Source organism: Poecilia reticulata, linkage group LG15 (assembly GCF_000633615.1).
Source record: "Poecilia reticulata strain Guanapo linkage group LG15, Guppy_female_1.0+MT, whole genome shotgun sequence".
Lineage (NCBI taxonomy): Eukaryota > Metazoa > Chordata > Actinopteri > Cyprinodontiformes > Poeciliidae > Poecilia > Poecilia reticulata.
The window spans coordinates 626087-648927 of record NC_024345.1 but is presented as its reverse complement, the minus strand read 5'-3'; the positions used below and the strand labels follow the sequence as shown (position 1 = coordinate 648927).

Sequence of the window (22841 nt, the reverse complement as noted above, 5' to 3'; positions counted from 1 at the left end):
TATTCCTAATTGCTTTTGTCAGTCAGATTTGTTCCCAGAGTTCCAGGGACTAAAAACCATCCTGGCTTCTGAAGAGGTTCCTGCAGTGAATATCTTCAGTGAGTCATATTCTGCCGTCATCTAACAGGATCAGAGCCAGTAAAAAAGCTCAACAACCTAATAAAAAAAGGCTGCTGCTGGGTTAGGGATGACTCTGGAACCTCTGGAGATTGTTGCACAATGAAGGTTTTTGCATAAAATGAAAAACATAACCAAAAGATAAAAGGTGTCCTCTTCGTAAGGTTGTAATCCACCAACAGTGTCTTCAGTCAGAGGCTTCTCCTGAACTGCTGCAGCACAGACCACAGCAGTATCTACAAAAACTCCTGGGAGAAACTGACAATGAATGTGAAGTGGCCCTTGACTGTTGCTGCTCTGTAACAGTCTCATGACTGGATATGGTGATGTTAGCATTTTATGACAAGCAGCAGCAACATAATTAGCATTGCTAATCCACCTCATTTGCTTTTGTAGCTTCTCTTTAAATCTTTGTCTGGCCATCTGGTTAGGAAGCCAGGCAGAGAGATGTTGCCCACTATGATTAATGCAAGAGATTGATTGTTTCTGACCAGGAGGGATGAGTTTCTGCGTAGGGAGGAGCCAAAGGAAGTGGATTTGTTCACTATTGTCCTGTACTGTGAGGATATAGTGAATGTTTGAACAAATCATATATTTGTCAAATGTACCTATCGCAGCTTTAACTGTATCATTTGCCTGTAATTCTTGCTGTGCAAAATATCAATCTGTTTCTGTGAGCGTTGTGTGGGTTGGCTACAAGCGACCCACAGAACGCAGACATTTTCTGCAACATACTGTATTTATATTTTGGTTTTATTCAAAGAAATTCAGCAAAGAAAATATCAGCTGCAGGACAATAACAAAATTGCAAGGAAATTGTATGCTACTGATTTTAATAAAACGAGATATTATTTTTATGTCAATAAGATCAGGCGAAAGCACTATCAGTCAAAGTTGCTGCTCATCAAGCCTTTCTGTTGAAGATAGCTGTAAACTTGGTTTGACCATTGATTCAGGGTGATGCGTGGTTTTCAGCACACTTAAATATTTAAAAGTCACCAAGTATAAAACACTGCTGAGTGGATGCCTTGCCAAAACCACGATGGCATAAAGAGCAGGAATGACATCCTCTATGACCCAGAGCAGCCCACTGAAAGGCTGCCAGACCCAACCCCAGCTAAACCGAAACAATATGCATTGAAAAAAGATCAAGGCTACAAATTCACAACCTTATTCAACACATAGCAAATAAAAGTGCACTGATCGAAAAAAGAGTTTAATAAGCCTCAAAAAAGTGACGTTGCGTTTATAACTTTCATTTAACCAGACTAAGACTCTCAGAGCAAATCAATAGTTATTCATTTTAGTTCAAAGGCACCCAAACAGTTTCTATTTTTCCCTCTTTTATGTGTGGAAATCTTTTTATATGTAAAGTATATCAGGGATTCTTAGAATCAAACTTCATTGAAAATGCAGCTCTCTAAAGGTGATCTACTGTTTTCCACATCCAACCACAGGAAACCATAAAGTATCACTGTCACAGAAAGAAACGGAGACAACATCTGAAAAGAAAACCAAACCCAAACCTATCCAAAATATTGACTTAAATTTTCGTTATTTGTCCTCAGAAGGTAAGACAGTAAGTTTGTTGAGACAAAGGCTGCAGCCTGAAGTTACCCAATTCTGGATTTTTTATTTATTTTTTTTGCTGTAATCTGATGTTTTCATGACAGCCTGACCAACAAATGTCGGATTTTTTTTTAATGCGACCCGGATATCCGATACCTATCCAATTCAAATGAGACCAAAAGTCCATCTTACTATAATGAGGATTAAGTTGTCAATATTCTGGCTCCAGTCGGACAATAACTTCAAATGTAATCAGCTGTGCTCCACTGTTATCATCCATGTTTACTTCCACACTTAGCACTTCTTCTTCTATATGGCAATTGCAAAACACTGAGAACCTCTCTATGTGTGACGTTACTGATTTTTTTTCGACTGCGCCCTCTAGTGCACATGCTGGACACTTTCAGGTCGTTTGCCCGTTCACAAGTCGTGTACATTTGGAAGTGTGAAAAAAATGTGTGACAAAAAAAATTGGGTCACTTCAGGCTGCAGTGTGAACGTAACCAAAGGGATCATCCTGTACTACATGACTCTTATCCACTGAGGCTGCGTGAAAGCTTTCTTGACTTTAACCTAAACATTACACTTCTGGATTAATCCAACAACTTAACGATAGAAGCATTTCATGATGTAGACGACTTGTGGCGTTATGTTAGGACTTCAGGATGTCCCGCCTTCTTAGAAGAACCCTCTGCAGCTCTTCGTCCTGGCCTGGTGATGGTGACACAGCTTTGGGCTGAGGGCGAGTTTTGCTGAAATTCTCCTGGACAGGTTAAAAAATCATGTGGGACACATAAGGAATATTAAATACAAATAAATGTAATTCTTGAATTTGTTTTACTGTGAATTCTCGACTAAAAGAACATTTAATCAGACATTTAGTTATGTATGTATATCCAACCAGTTAATTACCTCAATCAAATAAATGTTTTGTACTTTCTAACTATACTGTTTTTGACTACTTTTCTAGAAACAGATGCTAAAGTAAACATTTCTGTAACACATAAAGAAAAAAAAGGGAAAGTTTAACTAGCAAAACACGGCTTCAAAGTCCTATTACCATGATTCCTTTAAGTTCTTGAATGGCAGAATTAGAGGGCAGCCTCTCCATCTGATAAAAGGAAAATAGGAGGAGAAAATGGGTTTGGTAAATAAACAGTGGCCTGACACATTATGCTTATTTTACCTCATTCAGCACTTAAAGAATAAATTGCTTCTCTCACCACAAAGATACAACATTGTACTCAAGCATGAAGATGTATGCTTTCTACAAGAAGCAAATGTGTTAACACATAAGCATTTTGAGTCATGACAATTTTTCCATCCTCATTATTTATAATGACCTTGCAGAGCAGCCCCTAATGCTATCTAATTTGACAGAGTTGTTAAGGAGGAACAAGGAGACTGAAAGAAGTCCTGACCGTACGTCATGTTTTAACAAAACAAGAAGCTCTTAGATAATCCCGAACACTGATGGATTTGAGAGCACTGAACAATATACTGTATGCTCAACACACATGGAGACACACACCCACATGGGCGCGCACACACGCGCAAAAAAAAAAGAAAAAAAGAAAACAGGCTTTGGAACACTTTATATCTGCAGCTGGTATACTTCAGTGATTTTAGCAGCAAAGACATTTTCTGTTCCAATCACATTTCCCATGTCCGCGTTTAGTGTTTAATGTATTCTGCATTTGGTACTGTTGTTCTTCAAACTCCCGACCATCGATGTCAGTTTTAGTGTGAAAGAAAAAAAATCTTTTGAGCGTAAAGACACAGAATAGCAGACGCATCTTGGTGCTCTGAAATAAATTCATGCTTCGTCATCTGAATGAAAGTTAGAACCGCGACTTGTTTGAACGTGCTTTGTAGTAAATGTCACGCGTCTGATTTTTAAATGTTTTTCTGTTGTAAAACTCTGCCCATGTCTGCATCAGATATCATAAATTTCAGAGGTGGATCTGAAGCTTCAATGAGTCTGTGTTAGGAATTCAGGTTGCACCGACTGTACAGCACAGAACTGGTACAATCTACCAAGTTATAAGCTGACTGAAAGATAAAACGTTGAAAATCCCAATGACATAAATCTCCAGTGTACCAATTATTTCCAAGCCCAGAAGACTGCCCATGAATTTTACCATGATCCTGTAGAATCAACCTTTCTATTTTCTATTTGTCCTCAGCCTAACTAAATCCTACAAAGAAACCCATTTTGACCATGTTAATTCACTCGGTTTGAGGACACACTACCAATTGGGTCTAACACAAACTAAAGGATAAATGAATCAGAGGAAAAAAATAAATAAATCTGGTCCATTTTTATTCACAAAGGCCTGCTGATGAAAACTTAACACCTCAAGTGCTTTAATCATCAACTTGATCACAAAAGGACACTGAGTGCAATGAGAGTGGTTTCTTGTTATTTTTGTTTTCTTTATGTAACCATCCAAAAATAATGTTTACAACACTTTTAGTCACAATTTTGAAAACACGGGCATGGTTTTTTATAACACTTCACGCAATTATCACCTCAGGTCAGGCCTCTTGAAATCCGGTCCTTGAGGCTCTGGTGTCCTGAAACTTTAAGATGATTCAGCACGCCTCAAAGGACCGAACCACCTCCTCGGTATGCAGTCAAGTCCTGCTGATGGCCTGATTATTTGACTCAGATGTGTTGAAGCAGAGACACTTCTAAAACCTGCAGGGTACCGGTCCTCCTCTAATCTAATAATAGATTATTTTCAGTATAGAACGCTTCAGCAGGTATACCCTTGTAAAAATCTTACAACACTCATAGCATTTCTACAGAGAAAGTGTAAAATCAAATTCACCAACGCTACATGACATAGACATAGACCTTCTTCTCTTCACGTCACACTTTTTTGTAATTACTTAAGTCCAAAAAAAAAGGTCACACTAAACATAACGAGCCTCTCTCTTTCCCCAGCCACAAGGCCTCGTCAACATTACAGGCAGTGTGCTGTCAGTTAATAATGCAACATGGGAAGAGTCTTCTGGAGTGACCAATCCATCGTTGTTTTGTTACATCAGTTTGGTCACAAGCTTCCTCTATAGCCTGGATGAGCAGACAGATATACACCTTTCACCACCATGAGGACAAGAACTCCTCATTGAGGTCCAGGAAGGGTGGATGGTGCAAAACTGTAAATTGTGGTCGTTGTGGACATGTTGGCCAGAGTGTTACCCTCACATTGACCTGGCACATTGACAACAGTCCATTGGCCAATGATATTTCTTCCTCTTTATCTCACTGTCATCCATCTATCCATCTTCTTCTGCTTATCCAGGGTCGGGTCACAGGGGTAGCAACCTAAGTAGGGAGGCCCAAACTCCCCGCTTCTCAGCCACTTGTTCCAGCTCCTGAGGGAGAATCCGAAGGCGTTCCTAGATCAGCTGAGAAACATCATCCCTCCAGCGTGTTCTGGATCTTCCCCAGGGCCTCCTCCTGGCGGGACGTGCCTGGAACGCCTCACCAGGGAGGCGTCCAGGAGGCATCCTAACCAGATGCTCGAGCCACCTCAACTGGCTGCTTTTGACGTGAAGGAGCAGCAGCTTAACTGAGTCCCTCCTGGATGCCCAGGCTTCTCATCTTATCTCTGAGGGAGAGCCCAGACACCCTACAGAGAAAACCCATTTCGGCTGCTTGTATTTGTGACCTCGTTCTTTCAGTCATGACCCAAAGCTCATGACCATAGATGAGGGAAAGTAGATCAACTGGTAAATCGAGAGCTTTGCTTTGTGACCCAGCTCTCTCTCTCTTCACCACGACAAACCGGCACAGTGCCTACTTCAATGCGGACACTGCGCCAATCCGTCTGTGGATCTCCCACTCCATTTTCCCCTCATTCGTGAACAAGATCCCGAGATACTTAAAATCCTCCACTTGAGGCAGGACACTCTCCCCGACCCGGAGAAGGCACTCTACTCTTTGTCTATAAATTCTTGTTGAAGACAGTTTACCTGGTCCGTTTTAACACAATCTGGGACTGAATAATGCTGTTTGGTCCAATGTCATCTCTGACCTTAACCGAATGCACATTTGGGTGCATCCTACACTAACCTTTTGTTTTTAAGTTTTTTAGTTAGCTCCTCCTTCTTCATTTCTTTTGTAAATTGGGAGTGGCTGCTCATTTCTCCTCTAATTATGAAAAATATCAAACTGGCCCAGTCAGACGGTTCACTGGCTATGAAGCACCAAAGCAGCAGTTCTGTCAGTTCAGCTGAGAGTCCACTGCGTGGCGTGCCCATGTGTTTATTTCCATGTGTGAATGGGTGTGTGTGTGTATGTCATGCTGCATACATTTGTCTGTATAAGTCAGATACCAAATCCAAATTTGATGTAAGGTTCTACTTTTGAAGCCTTACAAGCTAATAATTTTGACTCTTATTAGCTTCAACCTTCCTTGTATCAGTTTCTGCCTTCAGGTGCTTCATCATGAATTCACAACATTTGCAACTGAAAACAAATCCATTTTAAAATGTAAATATAAAGACAATGGATCATGTTAGCATAAAGGCTTCATAGGCTGTTGTTACCTTTGGTTCACTTCTGTTTGGTGACTGTTTCACTGGTCGAAGTTGAACTCCCTTTTTTATCCTCTGCATCATTTCCTCCACCGCCTGGTGCCGGACGTCTACTTTGCAGTGAGAGATGAACACAGGAGTCACATTTCACCACCAGCAGCTAAACATTTCAAATGTGTAGCTTTTACTGAATATATGGACACGAAAACTATTATAGAGTTAGTGTTAATAATGAATATAATTAGGGAGATAAAAATACAACATGGTCTTTAGATCAATGTTCCTACATTTGATGTCAGATGTTTAAACGCCCCAAAGAAAGAGAAACAACATTGTCCACATTGCTTGGCATTAAGTCACACAAATGTTTCCAAAAAAGAAAAAAAAAAAAACTTATTTGAAGTTTTCTTCAGCATTTGTTAGAATTACCTCTTCAGTTGTATGACTTGGGTGAAATGCTTTTAGTATATTTTCAAAAGCTTTTCATAAAAGTCTGCTAAGATTTCAGCCCATTGCTTCAGACACAACTGGTGGAACTGAAAGAGTTTTTTTTTTTGGCCAACTTGCTCACACACATCTTTGCAGCTCGACCCAGACATCTGAAATGAAGTAGCAGAACTGCACTTTACTAATCCTTCACCACTAAACAGTAAGTGGGATTCTGTGAAATTTTGAATGCCTGTCTCACCAGGACCTGAGCCGGACTGAACTTAAAACCGACGCTCACTGATTGGACCATCTTGTGGCAACATGAAGAATTGATTACAGAGTCGGTGGAGGAATTGAGGTAACCTTGATGTAACCCAGATCAAGGTCACATCAGGGCTGATGTGACCTTGATATGATCCTGTCATTGCTTTGTAGAACATGTGTAGAAGTGTTGTTAGAGGCTGTTTGTTTAATATTTACCATGTCCTTATCTATACAGCCTATAAATTATATTAAAATAAAGGTTCTGATTAGGCTCGCTTGTCAAAGTAAAAGTGTATTTTCTTTAAAAAAACAAACTTTAAGCAGATGTTAAACATAGTTTTCATTAAGCTAATGAAAGTAGCTAAATGAAAAGCTACTTTCATTAAGCTACTGTCTTAAACGGTATTAAAAAATGTTTTTAAACTGATGTTATATACTGATTTTCAATGTTGTCTTGAAAAGAGGCCCAACATGCATCTTACAGCATTACATTAGCTGTAATGCATCTTACAGCATTACATTAGCTGTAATGCATCTTACAGCATTACATTAGCTGTAATGCTGTAAGATGAAAATCATTATAATAAAAAAAAAGGATTGAAAACATCAGTCTCGGTGTAATTAATCTATATATTGTGTGTCACTTAGGAAATGAAAATACGGAAATAATTGAGCTTTTCATAAATATTGAAATTTATTGAACATGACAGAAGGACCCTAGATTAAAAGTGTGTTTTTTTTTTGTTTCTAAAAGATATTAGCAGCATTAGAACTTTTCATTAAGTTTTCAACAAGGTCTAGAATGAAAGGTTGGTGAACAATCTAATCTTGCATCTTTTTGGCCGTTTGTAATATAATTATTTTTGATGTTGAGCTCGGCTGTAATCATGGGAAATTTCATAACTGTTACCATGACAACTGATTTAGCAGTAATCACAGTTCAGACTCTGTTAAATGGGAATATCTGAGGTTAGCAAACTTAGCCAAGAATGGTTGTCCATATAAAAGCACACGCGAATATGCAATTTTCCATACAAAAGTTTTTCAAGGAGAGGCTGAAAGAGATGAGAACAAATCATTTATTTCAGCCAAAAACTCTGCCCATTCACAAAAAAGGATGTTAATATTTAATTTTCTAAAATGGAACATTCAGCGGCGCTCACAATCGAACATTTGTTCCAGAGATGTCTTTTAAAAATGTTACATAAAAACAATTTTGTGTTAAAGTAATAGCAAAATATTTTCCTTCAGTGCTTAAAATGAAACCATTATTCAGGAGTCAGAGCAGAAGATCCTTGGTTGGTGCCTATTCAATCTCGTATGTAATTTTAAAATACTGTGTGCCTGGTGCTCAATTCAGACCTCACATTTTTGATCACTATTGGACAAAATGAGGACTCAACTCAATCTGTTTAGTCAACACGGACGACTCCGTGTTGAAGCCTTGACTTGCTTCAACAAGTCAAGGTTTCAATTTAAATTCACAAATTAAAGAATTTAAAATGTTAACTGAGGAGGTCAAACATGCAGATTTGGAGAAGGATGGCATCGTAAACCTTTTTTAAATGACACATTTTGTCCTAATAAGAAACTTTCATTTTTTAAAGTACGAATGTAAAATGAAAAACACCTTAAAGTATTTAAACCAGTTATGCCATACAGACAGAATACAATCCAGGGAAAAACAGAACTTAATTTGAATAATAAACCTTTGAACACGAAGTGCGCTTCTGGTTAAAGCAGCTGAAAGAGTATTTTAAAAGAAGGCAACAAAAGAAAAGGTATCATAAAATGTTGTTTTATGCCCCCCACTACGCACTGAATGGCACAGAGGAACAGGCAGTTAATTTTGTTCCTCAAAGCAGAGATCTAAAAAAAAAAAAAAAAAAGACAAAGAGATAAAGAGAATATTTTCAATCCTGAAATTTTGTTAACCTGTTAATCGAATTCAGAAAGTCACCCGATGGCATTTTCCACCAGCTTTTGAAAATCTGCATTGTGGTATAAAACTATCTGACCATTTTGCCACTAGGTCCCGAGAAATCCATGTTATAGCGTGTGGACTCTCTTATGAATAGTTGTAATCACGGAGTTTAAGTATCACCACTAAATGTGTGGCATAATAGAGATGTGAACGAGGATATGTTCCCATGCAAATAGTAAAATAAACATATCCTTTTTAATCAAGCACATACAAAAAGTATTCACCCCCCTGGATGTTAAACTATTAACATTGTTTTGCCATTCCAGCAGGGGGTCAGGGTGGACTCTCTATCGCTGCACTTTCCCTCCATTCTTCATGCTATGCTTTCCGTCAGGCTGCCTGGGGATCGCCAGTGAACAGACCACCACTTCTCCATCGGACCAGGCCGCTCCAGAACATCCACCTTGTTGTATTTAAATCATTTCTGTCTAACTTTAGGTGAAAGCTTGTTGTCTTGCTGGGGAAACAAATGTCCTCTGAAGCTGCAGTTCTCTGGCTGTATCTGCTTTTGTTTTACCTCCTACCTTCTCAAGTCTTCCAGGGCCTGCTACTCAGAAGGATCCCCCACAGCATGATGCTACTGCTACCATGGTTCATGTGAACCATGGTAGCAGTGATGTGTAGCATTTGACACAGACGTCTTGTCTGATGGCCAAAACTTCCATTTTGGTCCCAACAGACCAACTTTCTTCCACTTGACCTTGGGACATACTCCTTCCATATCTTGATGGATTTCACTAAACTACCTGAGATATGAAGTGCTCAGATTTTGTTGTGTCCATCCCCTGACTTTTACCTTTCAATAACATTTTCTTGGATTGGTTGTAATGTACTTTAGTCTTCCTGCTCTAGTGGTTAGCCAGGGATGCTATTGAACCAGGGAATGGACCTTCCAGAACCAGCAGAACTTAGACTGCAATAACTTGAGACACATTCGCTGCTGTCAACTCATCTCCATTTCCCTCATTGTGTGACTATCACCACTAGTTGGCGCTATCTCTGCCAGTTTTTTTAAAGGGGGTTTAATATTCCAGCAATCTGTAAATTTTTGTGATTTTTTTTTATTTAATTGCCATCCTTATGAAGAAACCAGATTTCCCTTTTCACTTTTTTTCCCTCATTTTTTCTCATTTTTCACCCACTTTGTTGATCATGAAAGGGGGTGAATACTTTGTAGCGACACTTTAGACATAATTTTCAAAATAAGAATGTGGCTAGGCAGGTTTTACTATGAGTCAGAGCAAATGTCTGGTTCAAAACAATCATATTGTGTTGACCTTGTGACGTAAAATGAAGCAGGCGGTGTGTAGATGTTTGCTGTGTACCTGCAGGTTTTGCTGACTCCTGCTCCACCAACGGGACGTCATGGCTGACGTTCTTTCTCTTTCGAATCAGTGACAGCAATGAGCTGAAGAGGGGGAGAAAAAAGCAAAAATCTTAGAATAAAAATGCAATATTTGTATTAGAGCAGATTGTTTTTTCATTCAAAATGCCCTGGAAAAACATTTTTGTTTCATCGGCACTGAAACAAAGTGGTTCCATTCTAGATTCTCAGGTCTAGAATCATGTAAAATGACCTAATCTAAAAGTTTTTATTGGTAAATATATTTCTATTTAAACATTTCATTGCATTTATTACATTACATAAGTGGATTCCTCAACAACTCCTCAAATACAGATGTTCAGAAAAAATAAAATCTAACCTGAGAGGGTTAGAGGTCGACTCTGGGGCTGCAGGAGGTAAGGGCGGAGGTGGAGGTGGAGGTGCTGGGGGTGGGTTGGTGGCAGCATTCAGCTTCTTCTGGAGTTGCTCAACTGGCCAATCAAACACAAAGACTTAAACAAAATATTTAGGAGCAGCTTCAAGTGTAGGAACCAGGGAATGAAAACAGTCCCATTTTAAGTAAAACTAAATCTTTTTAGAATTTAAGGATTTTTCTGCAACACAGATGGGAGGAGTGAATTTACTGCACTGTAAAAAGAAACTGGTTCAACTTAATTGAATTGCTTCGATTGGTTACGAGGAATTCAGTTAAGTTTATCCAACTTAATTTTCTAAAGGTTTTAAGTTAATTGAACACAAAAAAGTAAGTTGTCATCGCTAAACCAAAACATTAAGTGAGATTAACGTTAATAAAATGAACTACAGCCCAAATACACTTTTCAGAGTGTAATACTACATGGAATACCACAGCAGAATATGTTGTGCTTATGTCCAACACAAGCAAGCTTCCATCCATTTCCTAATACTGCTGCAGTCTGCTCAAAGGCTAAAGCTGTCCTGTTGTCAGTGCTTTGCGGTGTAGCTTGTGTGCTGAACTCCATTGACTCTCAGACTTCACATTTCTTAAGATTCTTACCTGTAAACTGTAGATCTTTAACTTGTTGTTCGGCGTTAAAGCAGCGGATACGGCACGCCTCCTTCTCCTCTTCCAGGAGCTCCAGCTTCAGCTTTAATGCTGTTAGTTCCTTTTGTGCTTCACAGGTCTTTAGTTTTTCTTCCATCTGCTTGATCTGGTGTCCAAACATAAACCATATTTATAGTCAGGCTAAAGAATAGTCACAAAATATTAAACAACTGTTTAATAAACTTTGGGTTAAGTGTTATAACCAATATTAATTGGCATATTTTTCACCATATAATAGGACGACTGTCTAATTAACTAATTTATTCCTCCTGACTAATGAGGGAAGGAAGGTAACCAGAAATAAGAGACATAAAGCTCAAAGTTCTGGTTACATTAAAATAATAAATGTCAGTATTTGTTTTATTTTCATGTCCTGTAACTCCTTTTCTCATGTTCCATACTAAATGCCAAAAGAGAGAAGCCAGTTCACCTGCAGTAAAATATCCCATGGGCCACTTTGATTTCTAAAACTGTATCTCCTGAGAAGGCTGCTTAGCGAGCAGCCTTACAAAGCTAGTACCCTTTGGGCTGCAAAAGCTAGTCAAGAACAAGCTAACTTAGCAAACTAACTTAAAGAAGTTCTTTAAGCTAGTTTAGCTTGAAGAACTAAGAAAGAACTTAGCTTCTTTCTTGTCCTTTTGGACAAGAATTTAGCTTCTTATCTGTAAGAAGCTAAGTTCTTATTCATAAGAAAGTAGCTTCTTATTTATAAGAACTATGAAGCTAAAGTTCAAATGTATAATTTGGTGTTACTGCTCATGGGCTTTAACTAAAACCACATCATTAAATCGAACAAATAAGATACTGTGAATATGCTTGTATTTCATTTTTCATTATTTGTGTTAGTTTTCACTACAGTTCAAGTTGGCAGTTTTTCTGATTGATTCTTAGGACAACTATACACAATATGACTTTTTCCTTTCCAAAGAATTGTAATGTAATGTGGATAATGTAACAGTTTTACATTATCCACAGATGTTAACTGATGTGAAACTAGCTTTAGATGACAAGCTACCAGCCCGTAATCCCTGCTGAGAGGTTTAGTATTCTAACAGTTTATATGTTTAATTTCATCCAACAGTTAGACATGTAAAAAACAAACAAACAAACAAACAAAAAAAACTTATAAACAAATTTTAAGAAGACAAAGATAAACATGTGAAAACACAGCTTCCATTTTCCAAGCTGATTAGTTTGTGTGGAAAGTGTTTTGCGGTTCGGATCGGACCTGGTTCTGATGCTGCAGCCTCTGGGTCTCCATCTGTTCAGTCAGAGCGGTCACCTGACTGACCACATCCTGCAGAGCTGGGCTGGGCATGCAGCTCTGCAGCAGGATCTGACTCTGCCGCTTCAATTTTGTCTGTTCGACCAGCATCTGAACACACCAATGAGTAAATAACAACAGCATAAAATAGATAAGACTCATGAACACAACGTCGCAGATGACAAAAGAGCGTGGGCTCACATCTCTGGCAAAGTTTTCTGCCTCTGTCCTCAGGTTCTGCTCCAGGTCCAGGGTGTGCTGCAAAGCTTCGTATTCCTCCACAGCAAACTGAGAAACTGATATTAAGACATGTACACATTTAATTTTCTGTTAAACTGCATATTGCTAAATCCCAGTGAAAGACACCTCAGTCACTTTGTACAAGCAGCAAAGCCCAGCATGATATGTAAATGTCATATCATATATGTATGATCATTTCTCATTTTCTGCAAATAAATACTACATTTTTGCTTGGAATTTCAGAGACATGTTGTCAGTAGTTCATAGAATAAGAGAACAATGTTCATGTTATTCAAACATAAAACAAAAAGTAAAACCAGAGAAACTGATCATTTTAAGTTGCCTCCTAATTTTTTCCACAATTAAGAGGCAACTTAATTGCCTCTTAATTGCACATATATTTCACATATATAGAAATATATGTGCTTTTTTCTACTGAGCTAACATACAATATTTTGTGCAGATGCATCATATACAATTTAAACTTAAAAGCATTTAAATACAGCTTATAAAATAAAACAAAACAAAATATTCCAAGAGGAGTGAATACTTTTGTGTTACTGATTTCAAAGCTTCAATTGCAGATTTGTCCACTCATAAATACCTCAGTGCTACGAGTGCTACTCTTGACAGTCAGAGAGTGAAAAGCCCTTCCTACAGACGGTAATATTTTAAACCGACTCTCACCCAGAGCTTTGAATAACCTGTTAGATATTTCTGCTTTAGCAACCTGCCAGCCTTTAGCAAAGGCTTGAGGATTCCTTTTGCTCTGAATGTAGACGCTTCAGCGATGGGATTTGAAGTACAGCCTTTTGCTCAGTTACTGCATTTAAGCGTACATTACAAAAAACACTCTGGATAAAATTCTTTCACATACAAGTTAGAGTGGGATTATTCCTCATATAAATCAAAATAAAAAGAGAGTCTTAGGAGTCCTTCTTCTGCTTTCTGTGCATTAATGACAGAAAGCAGAAGATGTGTGGAAGTTCAGACTGACTTATAAGTTACCTAAAAATGTTCGCTCTGAAACTTCTGTATCATTTATCGCCCATCCAGAGCCACCGATCACTGTCTCTCTCCTTCATGCACAGATGACTGCAAAGTGGAGCGGAGGCACCAGGTGAAGGCAAAGATAATTATTTAGATGTTGACAGTGGCGATAACGTTGATTCAATACCTCAGCTCTGGGACAATGCATTTCGAAGAAACGTAATGACACATGTCACATTCAAAATTACACGTATTAAATAAAGAGTGACCCCTGTGAATCAGGCCAAAGTTCCCGTAACGGTTCATTTTGTGTGAATAGGACATTTTCTCTCCATACTGTATGATTCGTTCATTTTACTGTTGCTGTGGGTGAATGTGAATAACGAGAGGAGAAAATGTTGCACTATATGCGACCCGCAATGTGTGTTCATAACAAAATAGGTAATTTTTGCAAATCGATGAGGCGAATAATGTTTATTCCTTACACTAAAAGGGTTTACATCTTTTCACACACGGCATGAATAATGATACTGCAGCATCTCTGCAGCATGGACGGCTCTCTAACCTCTGCTGTAATGCTCCAGGAGCTTCTTTTGTTGCAGACGCTCGGCAATTAAATCCGTGTTGTTGTGTTTCTCTTTCATCAGCTGCAAAATAAATAAATAAATAAATAAAATTAAAACATTATGAAAAAAAATTAAATGGATTTGTCTCTTTTGTATACATGTCACTATTTTACGACGTCGTCTCTTAAAGTGAAACTGACATTAAAAGTCAGACATTAATCTATATGTGTGACAGATTAAAAAGCCTTTTGTCAAACACTGTGAAGGTAAAGATAACAGAAAGAAAGTTCATATACAAAGCACACAGGATTCAAAAAGATAAAACGTAACTTTGCAAATTTAAATGAAAAACATTTCTGTCTATACTTCCTGGACCTAAGGTCTCAATGGGTTGTTGAGAATTTGTTTGGTAGTTTATGGCTTATTATTTGGGATATTATAGTTTAATATTTAAGTAACTATTTGAGTTATAATTGTAATAAATCTAGTTAGTATTTCATAGTTAGTATTTGGTTCAAAACTGACTATTTGTGGACCTTTAATGGAATGGACTACATATCCCATGATGCTTTAGAACTAGAAGTTAGAAGAAGAAAAACAAATATGGAGGGGTTTTCCTGAAAGAGCTGTGTTTTCTGTGACACTATGTCATATAACATATCATGTATGATTCGTTCATCCTTTTTCTTCACTAAAGTTTGTCTGAATAATCCGTCCGACTCCTTTTCATCTGTGAATTAGTAGAATATACAACTTGGGTCTCCCAGCAGCATAAAATCTTGCTATTGTGGTAAAATCAACATGGAATGAAAACATATTACCAAAGATACGTTCACAAGGGATTCTAGGAGCTCAGAGTGGGATGACAGTGGCAAAAAAAAAAAAAAAAACTACATGTGAGCTTTACTTTTGGAAGGCCTCCTTTACACAGTAGAATAAGCAGTTGGACAATAGAAACATTACAAAATCTATCTTTTCTCTCGTTATTGAAAGGACAGGACAGAAACTGCGTCACAGGACTCAGTTTGCCAGGGGAAAAAAAATCAGATCAGTGGGTTCACCTGAAGAAAACCGCAGACAGTTTTTGAAAATTTTTGCAAGCCACTTTTGCAATATTGACAGACTGTAATCAAAGAAGACTTAAAGGTAAAAAGAAAAAAAAAAGCAAATGTGAATTTGCTTAAAAAATATGGTCTAACTTTTGCTTAAGGGTGTGCACATTGAACCTAGTAACTGCAGCTTGTTTGAAGTTTTTTTGCACCTCCCCTTGAACACATTTATCTGTTTTTCAGTTGAACTGCACAACTGTTTCAAGAGAAAATATTTTGAACACATGTTTTAATGGCACTAATATGTCAAAATTTAACAGGGCGTATAAACCTTTGAGAGCCACAGCAAATAAGAAAAACGGAAGAAACAATTCAGCCACATTTTATTATGTGTATTAATAAAATGGCAGTGTTTAGACAGGTGGACACAGGAGACAGAGTGTGATCCACTGTCTCAGTATCGAACGTCGTCTTACGTCTCCCTGAAGAGACGACGCTGGCCGATTTTAAAAGCTGTTTTTGCAAAGCGAGCCAAGCTGGTGTGTCACTCAGTCCACTTCGATTATGACAAATATTCTCCTTACAGGATGCTGCAAAGTATAAAACTATTAGAAATCTTAAACTTACTTCGTCACAGGCGGTCTTAAGTTGTTGCCTCGTGGATTCAAGATTAGAGATGACTTCATTTTTCTCCTTAAGTGTCAATTCCAACTTATTTTGTAGCTCTGAAACAATAACAAAGTAAACATCGTTATTGGATCGATGGTGATTTTAAACAAACATGAACGTCAAGGTTTCCCCTAGAAAACTTGCTAAGCCTGGCGGCTGGGCACTAGGTCAGTCATTCATCCAGCGGCCCGTCATGGTTTTGAGATAAAAAATGTTTAAAGTTGAGAGGAAATTTGAAAATATCACTTGATAATTATGTGTCATTGAAAGACACATAAACTATAAAGTTTAAAAATGCAAACATTTTAAAAAAGACCTAAATAAATAAGCAATGATTAGCCTGATGGCCCGCCAGGCTTATAATACACCCTGAACATAATAATTTGGATGAAAATAATATACATTTTCTGACTAGTAATTCTAGGTAATTAGGTAACTAGGTAATTCCCCTGCCACTGCCTTTTTATCTTTGCCCAGAAATCAGTCAATCCCGATGCTTTTAAAAATGGATTAATTACCAGCTTTGATTGTGAAGTTAACCTTCTGCTTCAACAAGCATGTAGTGGAAGGACGACTGGACTTTGTTTGCTCAGTTTGAAGATATCAGCTTGTTCCAGGACTTTATTGGTGGAATTTTATTTTTCACTCTGGATCCATGAGAACCTTTATTTTGTCATGAACAAATTCATCTGATACAAGTTGCTTCGTGCTAACTGGCCATTTAACAAGCTCTGCTGCACAATGTTGGTAATTTTCTTAACTATTCCAATGAGAAATACTGTTGCTGCAATAATGCCCAAGCTTTTTCGAATGGTATTGCTTCTCAACACTCACAGTAGTTTTTTTTTTCAGCATTCCCCTTAAATGATCAAGGATTTTCAGTGAATAAACACACCTTGTACTCTGGACTTTCTATAAAATCAGTTATTTTCTCCTATAAATTTTGATTATGACCAGTACTTTTTAATCATTTCTAGCAGATAAGTGGTAAAAAAAAAAAAAAAAAAAAACTTTTGAAAGTTTTGCTGAAACTCAGATTTCTGAGATTTCTGTCTTTGTTGATTTTATTAAACATGAAGTAAATGCAGATTGATTCAAAGGTGAAGAAATTATATACCTGAGATGAAGGTTGTGCAGTCGGCGGAGAGGCAAACTCTGGCAGCGGATACTTGTTCCTCCTTTTCATCCCCAAGGTTCTCTTCATCGCCAGCTTGCTCTTCTTCCTCCAGGTTGATGTCTTTGATGGTTTCTGGGCTGAGGTACGATATCATCATCATGCTCTTCCTCTTCAGAGAGCGGTTTTCACGCTTTAACTTAAGTTGCAGAGAGAACACAAGAACAATGCTTGTTTGCATACTTCCTTCTATTTGTCACAATACAAAAAAATCAAATCTCATTGTATTTTTGTTTTCACACCAGAAAAGTCCTTTGGACCATCAACGCATTCCAGTTGGTTGAAAAATAAAAAAATTATATATATATAAAGATCCTCACTCATATCAGAACTAGAATTCAAAAACCTAACAAAACTCTCCATGTCCAAGATAAATAATTTCTATCTATTCAAGGTTCATTCAATATATTCAAACTCTCATCTAAATATTTAAACTTTCACTTAGTATATATGATGCTTATTCAACATATTCAAACTTTCTTTCAATATATATATATTTTTTCACTCAGAATATTCAAGGTTCATTCTACATATTCAAATACGTACATTCATATAGATATATGTATGTCAGTTATTCTTGATGGCAGAAGAGGCATCGGTACAGTAGTGCACATTTATCTGTATAGTTCTGTGACTGAATTAAATGTGTTTACTCAAAGCTCTTGTGGAACATTTTTAGCCGTGTTTTTCTTTGTGTTTTGTCCGTTTGACATGATGTTTAACTGTGAGAGTGATGATTGCCCTTTTGAAAGGTCGTCCACCAGTCTATCAAATGTATCAACAAAGCAAAGACCCTCAGCACAACCGTCATGAGGCTCATCTGAGGGAGGGGAGTGTAAATTATGCATCTAGATGTCATCTGAAGAAAGAAGTGGGGACAAAGAAAAGGACACAAAAAAGTAAAAATAAATAAATAAATAAAATAAAATAAAAAGCATTATCAATGGCATCCCGTAGAGAGCAGATTGCAGCAAATCTTGCTTTTGATGACACCCTTCAGACTGCATCTGTTTTTTTTCCCCCTGAAATGCAATCAACAATACATAACATGGAATTGCATTCTTTCAACAAAATTGAACAGCTCAGCACAGATGCCCATATAAATTACATACTCAGATGAATCCAGACTGACATCGCATTGGCTTGCTCTCTCCGAAGGTCACTATTATGAAGCAACGGCCCCTTCATCTTACCTTGATTACACAACACCACAAAAACATTAAGTGTCAAAACCACGTCTTCATCTTTCCAGTTTTAAATTGCTGTTCCCTCGCAGCTACTTTTTTTTAATTCGAACGTAGGAGTGTCGAGAAATTTCACTCAGTCTCAGCATCTTTCCAGCGTTCTAAGAAATATTTTCGCTAACCTACCGTCATCGAGTTACTGCGAGTTTAATTTGTTTGTCATTTTCTATGGCTACTTAGACCTAATGGATTGACTTAAATATGTTTTGTGTAACGGTGACAATGTGATACGGAAATCTTAAGTTTGTAGTTCCATTTTTTTTACAGTTGGCTTATTGTTGGTGATCAGTGGGTTTGAATCTGAGCTCAATATCTGAATCTTAAGATCTACAGACTTAAGAATTATATCACTTTGCCTCAACATTTAATGTTGTTTTTGATTATGTTATTGTACTATCTAATGCAGTAATATATGTCAGCTGTGAAGCCATTGCAGTGTGAATTCACCTGGCAAATTCACAAACTGTTTCTCTCTGTCACTACTAACAGTGTGAAACATAAAAAAATAAGATTTGAATGTAAAATTTCAATGTAAACTTTATTAAGAAAATATATTTATTCATTATTTACTTACTGTATATCCATAAACTGCTCTGGTACAAATGTAGGATTCTTCTGATCATTATTGTGTGTTTTCTTTTTAACATAGGTATATTTCCTTTTTCTTTCTTCATTTCCCATTATTTTAGCGTTGACATTGGAGGTAAGTGCTAATGTGTGTCATTAAATAGCTACTTCAAATAGTATCTTCTCAACTTTGTGTAATCTAATGTAGGCACTGTGTGCTAATAAAAGTTTTTTTATTTATGGTTTCTGTTCAGAAATCCACTCAGATTAGATCCCCCCCTACCAACCCACTCTGATGAGAATTATATTTTTGCTTTGAATTAATCACTGAAGAAAGAAGAGAAATAGTTTTATGCTTTTCATGTCTTCATGTTATGAGTCTGATATGTGTCTCTTAGGTCAGGTACCGCCCTCCTGGTATCTCAGTCCTGTTTCCTGTCTGGGTTTTTATTTTGGTGTGACACCCCAACATCATCACTGGCCTCCGTTTAAGCCCACCTTAAAAACTTTCTGGATACATCCCTGACCTGCAGTCTCAAGGAGACATTTTTATGCTAATATAAAAATATATATTCCAGCATTAATACCTTTAAATTTTCTAAATGTGCTCTAAATTCAAACTTACTGAAGGGTAACAGTGAGTTAGTGGAGGAAGTATAGCAACGTACAGCTGACTATAGTAATCAGAAGAACTGCAGCCAGGCGAGACGTCGACTGTTAAAGAAATTGTGGTTATGGTGGTAATGAAACCTCCCCTCCTTTCAGTGCTTTAAACCTCCAGCATTTTCCATGTATGACAAGAATGAGCGCTTTCATCATCAGGCTTAAGGTGTGATTTAAAAATTATTCTCGACACTTTTTGTCCAAAAGTATTGGACTCATTTATTTGAGGATTTTTTAATGATCTGTCAGCATCAGAGGAATCAGTGCTATTTGAGAACAGTTGTTTGTAGAACTCTCAGAAAATATGTAATTCTCGAGAGACATTAAATGGTTTACCACTGCAGTCAGTGTTTACTAAAATAGTTTTTTTTTTCTTTAATCGTTTTTAGATGATTTGCAAGGAATGTACTGTGATCAACGTTCTCAAAGCATCGCCTCTGTGTCTGGAAATATGTCATTACCTCAGACATTCTACATAAGAGTAGAGATTTTTATTCATTTTTAGTAAACTGAGTTTTAGGTGAGTTAGCCCTAAGCTAAACATCCAAGCATTAAAAATGTTTAGAACTTTTTCAAAATCTTTGAAGTTGTTTTTCTATCTTCCACACTCTGACAATGTTTGAAAAATATACAGTTGAGGCGGTTTGAACTATAAATAAGTAACAATGTTTATTCTTAAACATTCATTCAGTTTTTGTTTTTTTATTGAACTCAACCCAGATTAATTATTACAATTCTTTTCCAAATAGCTTTGGGATATTCCTCTTTTTGCTTTATTGTAGATTAATGTGCCCCTAACAACACCTTTATCTGGTGCACTGTGTCAATGTCAAAGCTATTTTTAGTAGCATGCAGTGAAAGGAAAGTAGTTTTATACTGGAGAAGCCTGGTCGTTGCCATCCTATGGAACTCTGCTCGACTCTAATCTCTCTTACAGCTCCGTCTGGGCTTTCTCCCATTGACTTGGATTCCTCCAGTCCTGGTTTTTCAAAATATATGTAGTGATAAGAAAAGTGAAACAGAAACTAAAACAAGTGTATGTTTAGTTTTATTTTTAAAGAAATTTCCGCACTAAAAATATTGATATGCAAAAAACAAAAGAAAAACAAAAACAAAAACAAAAACGTTTTTGGGATACAGAAAACAACCTAACTTTATAAATGGGCTGATAAAAGTGCTACTTTCCATAAATTAAAAAGACCAAACAAGCAGAATGAAAAGACACTGAAAGTTCAAGTAGCAAGAAAAAAAAAAGAGGCTGAAAAAAAAAAGCCTAAAACTTGACCTTCACCATAATTCACCATCAGTCTCCCACTACCCCAAATTTGGTCCGGCTAGGTGGACTGTAGGGGCTTTTGTACAAAAATTGAATAAGAAATGATTACAGTTATAATCTCTGCACCAGTGGGCTACAAAATCACTATGTGCTGCCTCCCTCACACTCAATCACAGCCCACAATGGGAAGCGTCCAACAAGCTTGCTCTGAGGAAGGGAACCGGGGCAATTTTCACCCACGAGATGTGCTGTTGACGACCGCGCTTCTGATTGCAACATGTATGATTCAGTAGAATAATCTTCATGTCAACACACTGACCATAAAGCCATCCTGGGAGGCTTCTTTAATGTGGTATGGAGGATTCATTTAACCCAGACTTGAGGTAAACAAAGACATGAGTTAGTTGATTACATTATTTCTTTGGTCATGTCGTTTTAAAATACATTTCTGTTCATTAGATTTATATTAGTGTGACACAAAACTGAAGCAACACATCTGTGTAGGGGTACTGTGTACCTTTGAGGCCAGGGCTTCAGCACTTTCTCGACACATCCTTTCAATCTCCAGGTCTTCCTGAATCGCGCTGACTTCCTCGATGACTCTCTGAGACACTGAAAAATCACACATATTTTTTCTGCTGTTATTGGATGTTTTTAACACCCTATCCTGAGGTTTTTTTTTCCCCCCACACTCACACACTGTAAAAAGTTTCAGTCACATCACAGCAGTGATGTTAAATCCAATATTGAAATTAGAAAGTGCCGTAATCATAGTAATTGGGAAATAAAAGGTCATTTTTGTTTAACGCTCTACCTGAAATAAGTGGCACAGAGCAGCCCGACTGGTACATTTTAATATGGCAAGTGGTGCAATGGTTTTTTGGTTGCTCGTCTGTCCATCCGTCCAATAAAATATTATAGAGTAAAACAAAATTGTCAGAATTTTTTTATTTTTTTATTCTTCCCTTCCTTCTTTCATTTCTTCCTTTCTTCCTACTTTCCTTCCTTTCCTTCCTTCTTTCTCTCCTCCCTTCCCTCCATCAACAATCCTCTTTATCTGGAAGATACTGAATGACATAAAATAGACAGTTTCAGTATTCAAATATGAACTGTACCCAAGGTTCATTTACCTGAAACGTTTGGATGCATTCTGCATTAAACGAACAAGAACCGATGCTAATTTGAGAAGACTTAAGTCTAACAATGGAGTTTTTGTTACTATGCGCTGGTAGCTGTAAATTATTTTCATTTTAGTACATGAGTGCCGGACTCTATGGGAAAAAGTGGAGCGCCATAGAATCCGACTGGAAACTTCCAGTTGGAAGTTTCCAGTCGGTGATGGTTTTGTGGGGTGGCATGTCATCTGGTGTTGGTCCACTGGGTTTTCTGACATCTATGTTCAATGCAGCCGTCTAGGAGAAAATATTACAGGACTTCACGTTTCCTTCTGCTGACAAGCTTTTTCATTTTCCAGCAGCTCTTGGTATCAACCCACACTGCCAAACATACCAAAAGCTGTTTCCAGAGTAACTCAGCTGCCAGGGCGTTACTAAGCTTGACTGTCCAGCAAACTGGCCTTACCTGAGCCCCATAAAGACTCTATCAAAAGGAAGATGAAGGACACCAGACCTCAGAATGAAGATGACTTGAAGGCAGGAGGCTGATCGACTCTATATCACAGTGGATTGATGCGATAATTAACACAAAATCTCAATTCACTAAGTAAAATTGTGCAGTTAATCAGATAGATTAATTGCACACAGTTTTCAAGCCTTTATTTTAATCATTAGGATTTTCCACTTACATCTAATGATGTATAT

At 37.5% G+C, this 22841-nt stretch overlaps 1 protein-coding gene across 2 annotated transcripts in view; it reads right to left on the bottom strand.

The window, feature by feature from the left end:
* Window positions 1-1312: 1312 nt before the first annotated feature.
* shtn1 (shootin 1) overlaps window positions 1313-22841 on the bottom strand; it is a 31054-nt gene continuing 9525 nt past the window's right edge. For both annotated transcript variants that reach the window (XM_008429008.2, XM_017308806.1), the window contains 12 exons: window positions 21539-21633; window positions 17215-17410; window positions 16056-16153; window positions 14379-14460; window positions 12785-12879; window positions 12548-12694; window positions 11272-11425; window positions 10615-10726; window positions 10237-10319; window positions 6247-6347; window positions 2747-2797; window positions 1313-2449 (listed from right to left, as the gene is read on the bottom strand). In XM_008429008.2, coding sequence (XP_008427230.2) covers window positions 2339-2449; window positions 2747-2797; window positions 6247-6347; window positions 10237-10319; window positions 10615-10726; window positions 11272-11425; window positions 12548-12694; window positions 12785-12879; window positions 14379-14460; window positions 16056-16153; window positions 17215-17410; window positions 21539-21633 — 1325 coding nt within the window. In that variant the 3' untranslated portion in view covers window positions 1313-2338. The remainder of the gene's footprint in view (window positions 2450-2746; window positions 2798-6246; window positions 6348-10236; window positions 10320-10614; window positions 10727-11271; window positions 11426-12547; window positions 12695-12784; window positions 12880-14378; window positions 14461-16055; window positions 16154-17214; window positions 17411-21538; window positions 21634-22841) is intronic.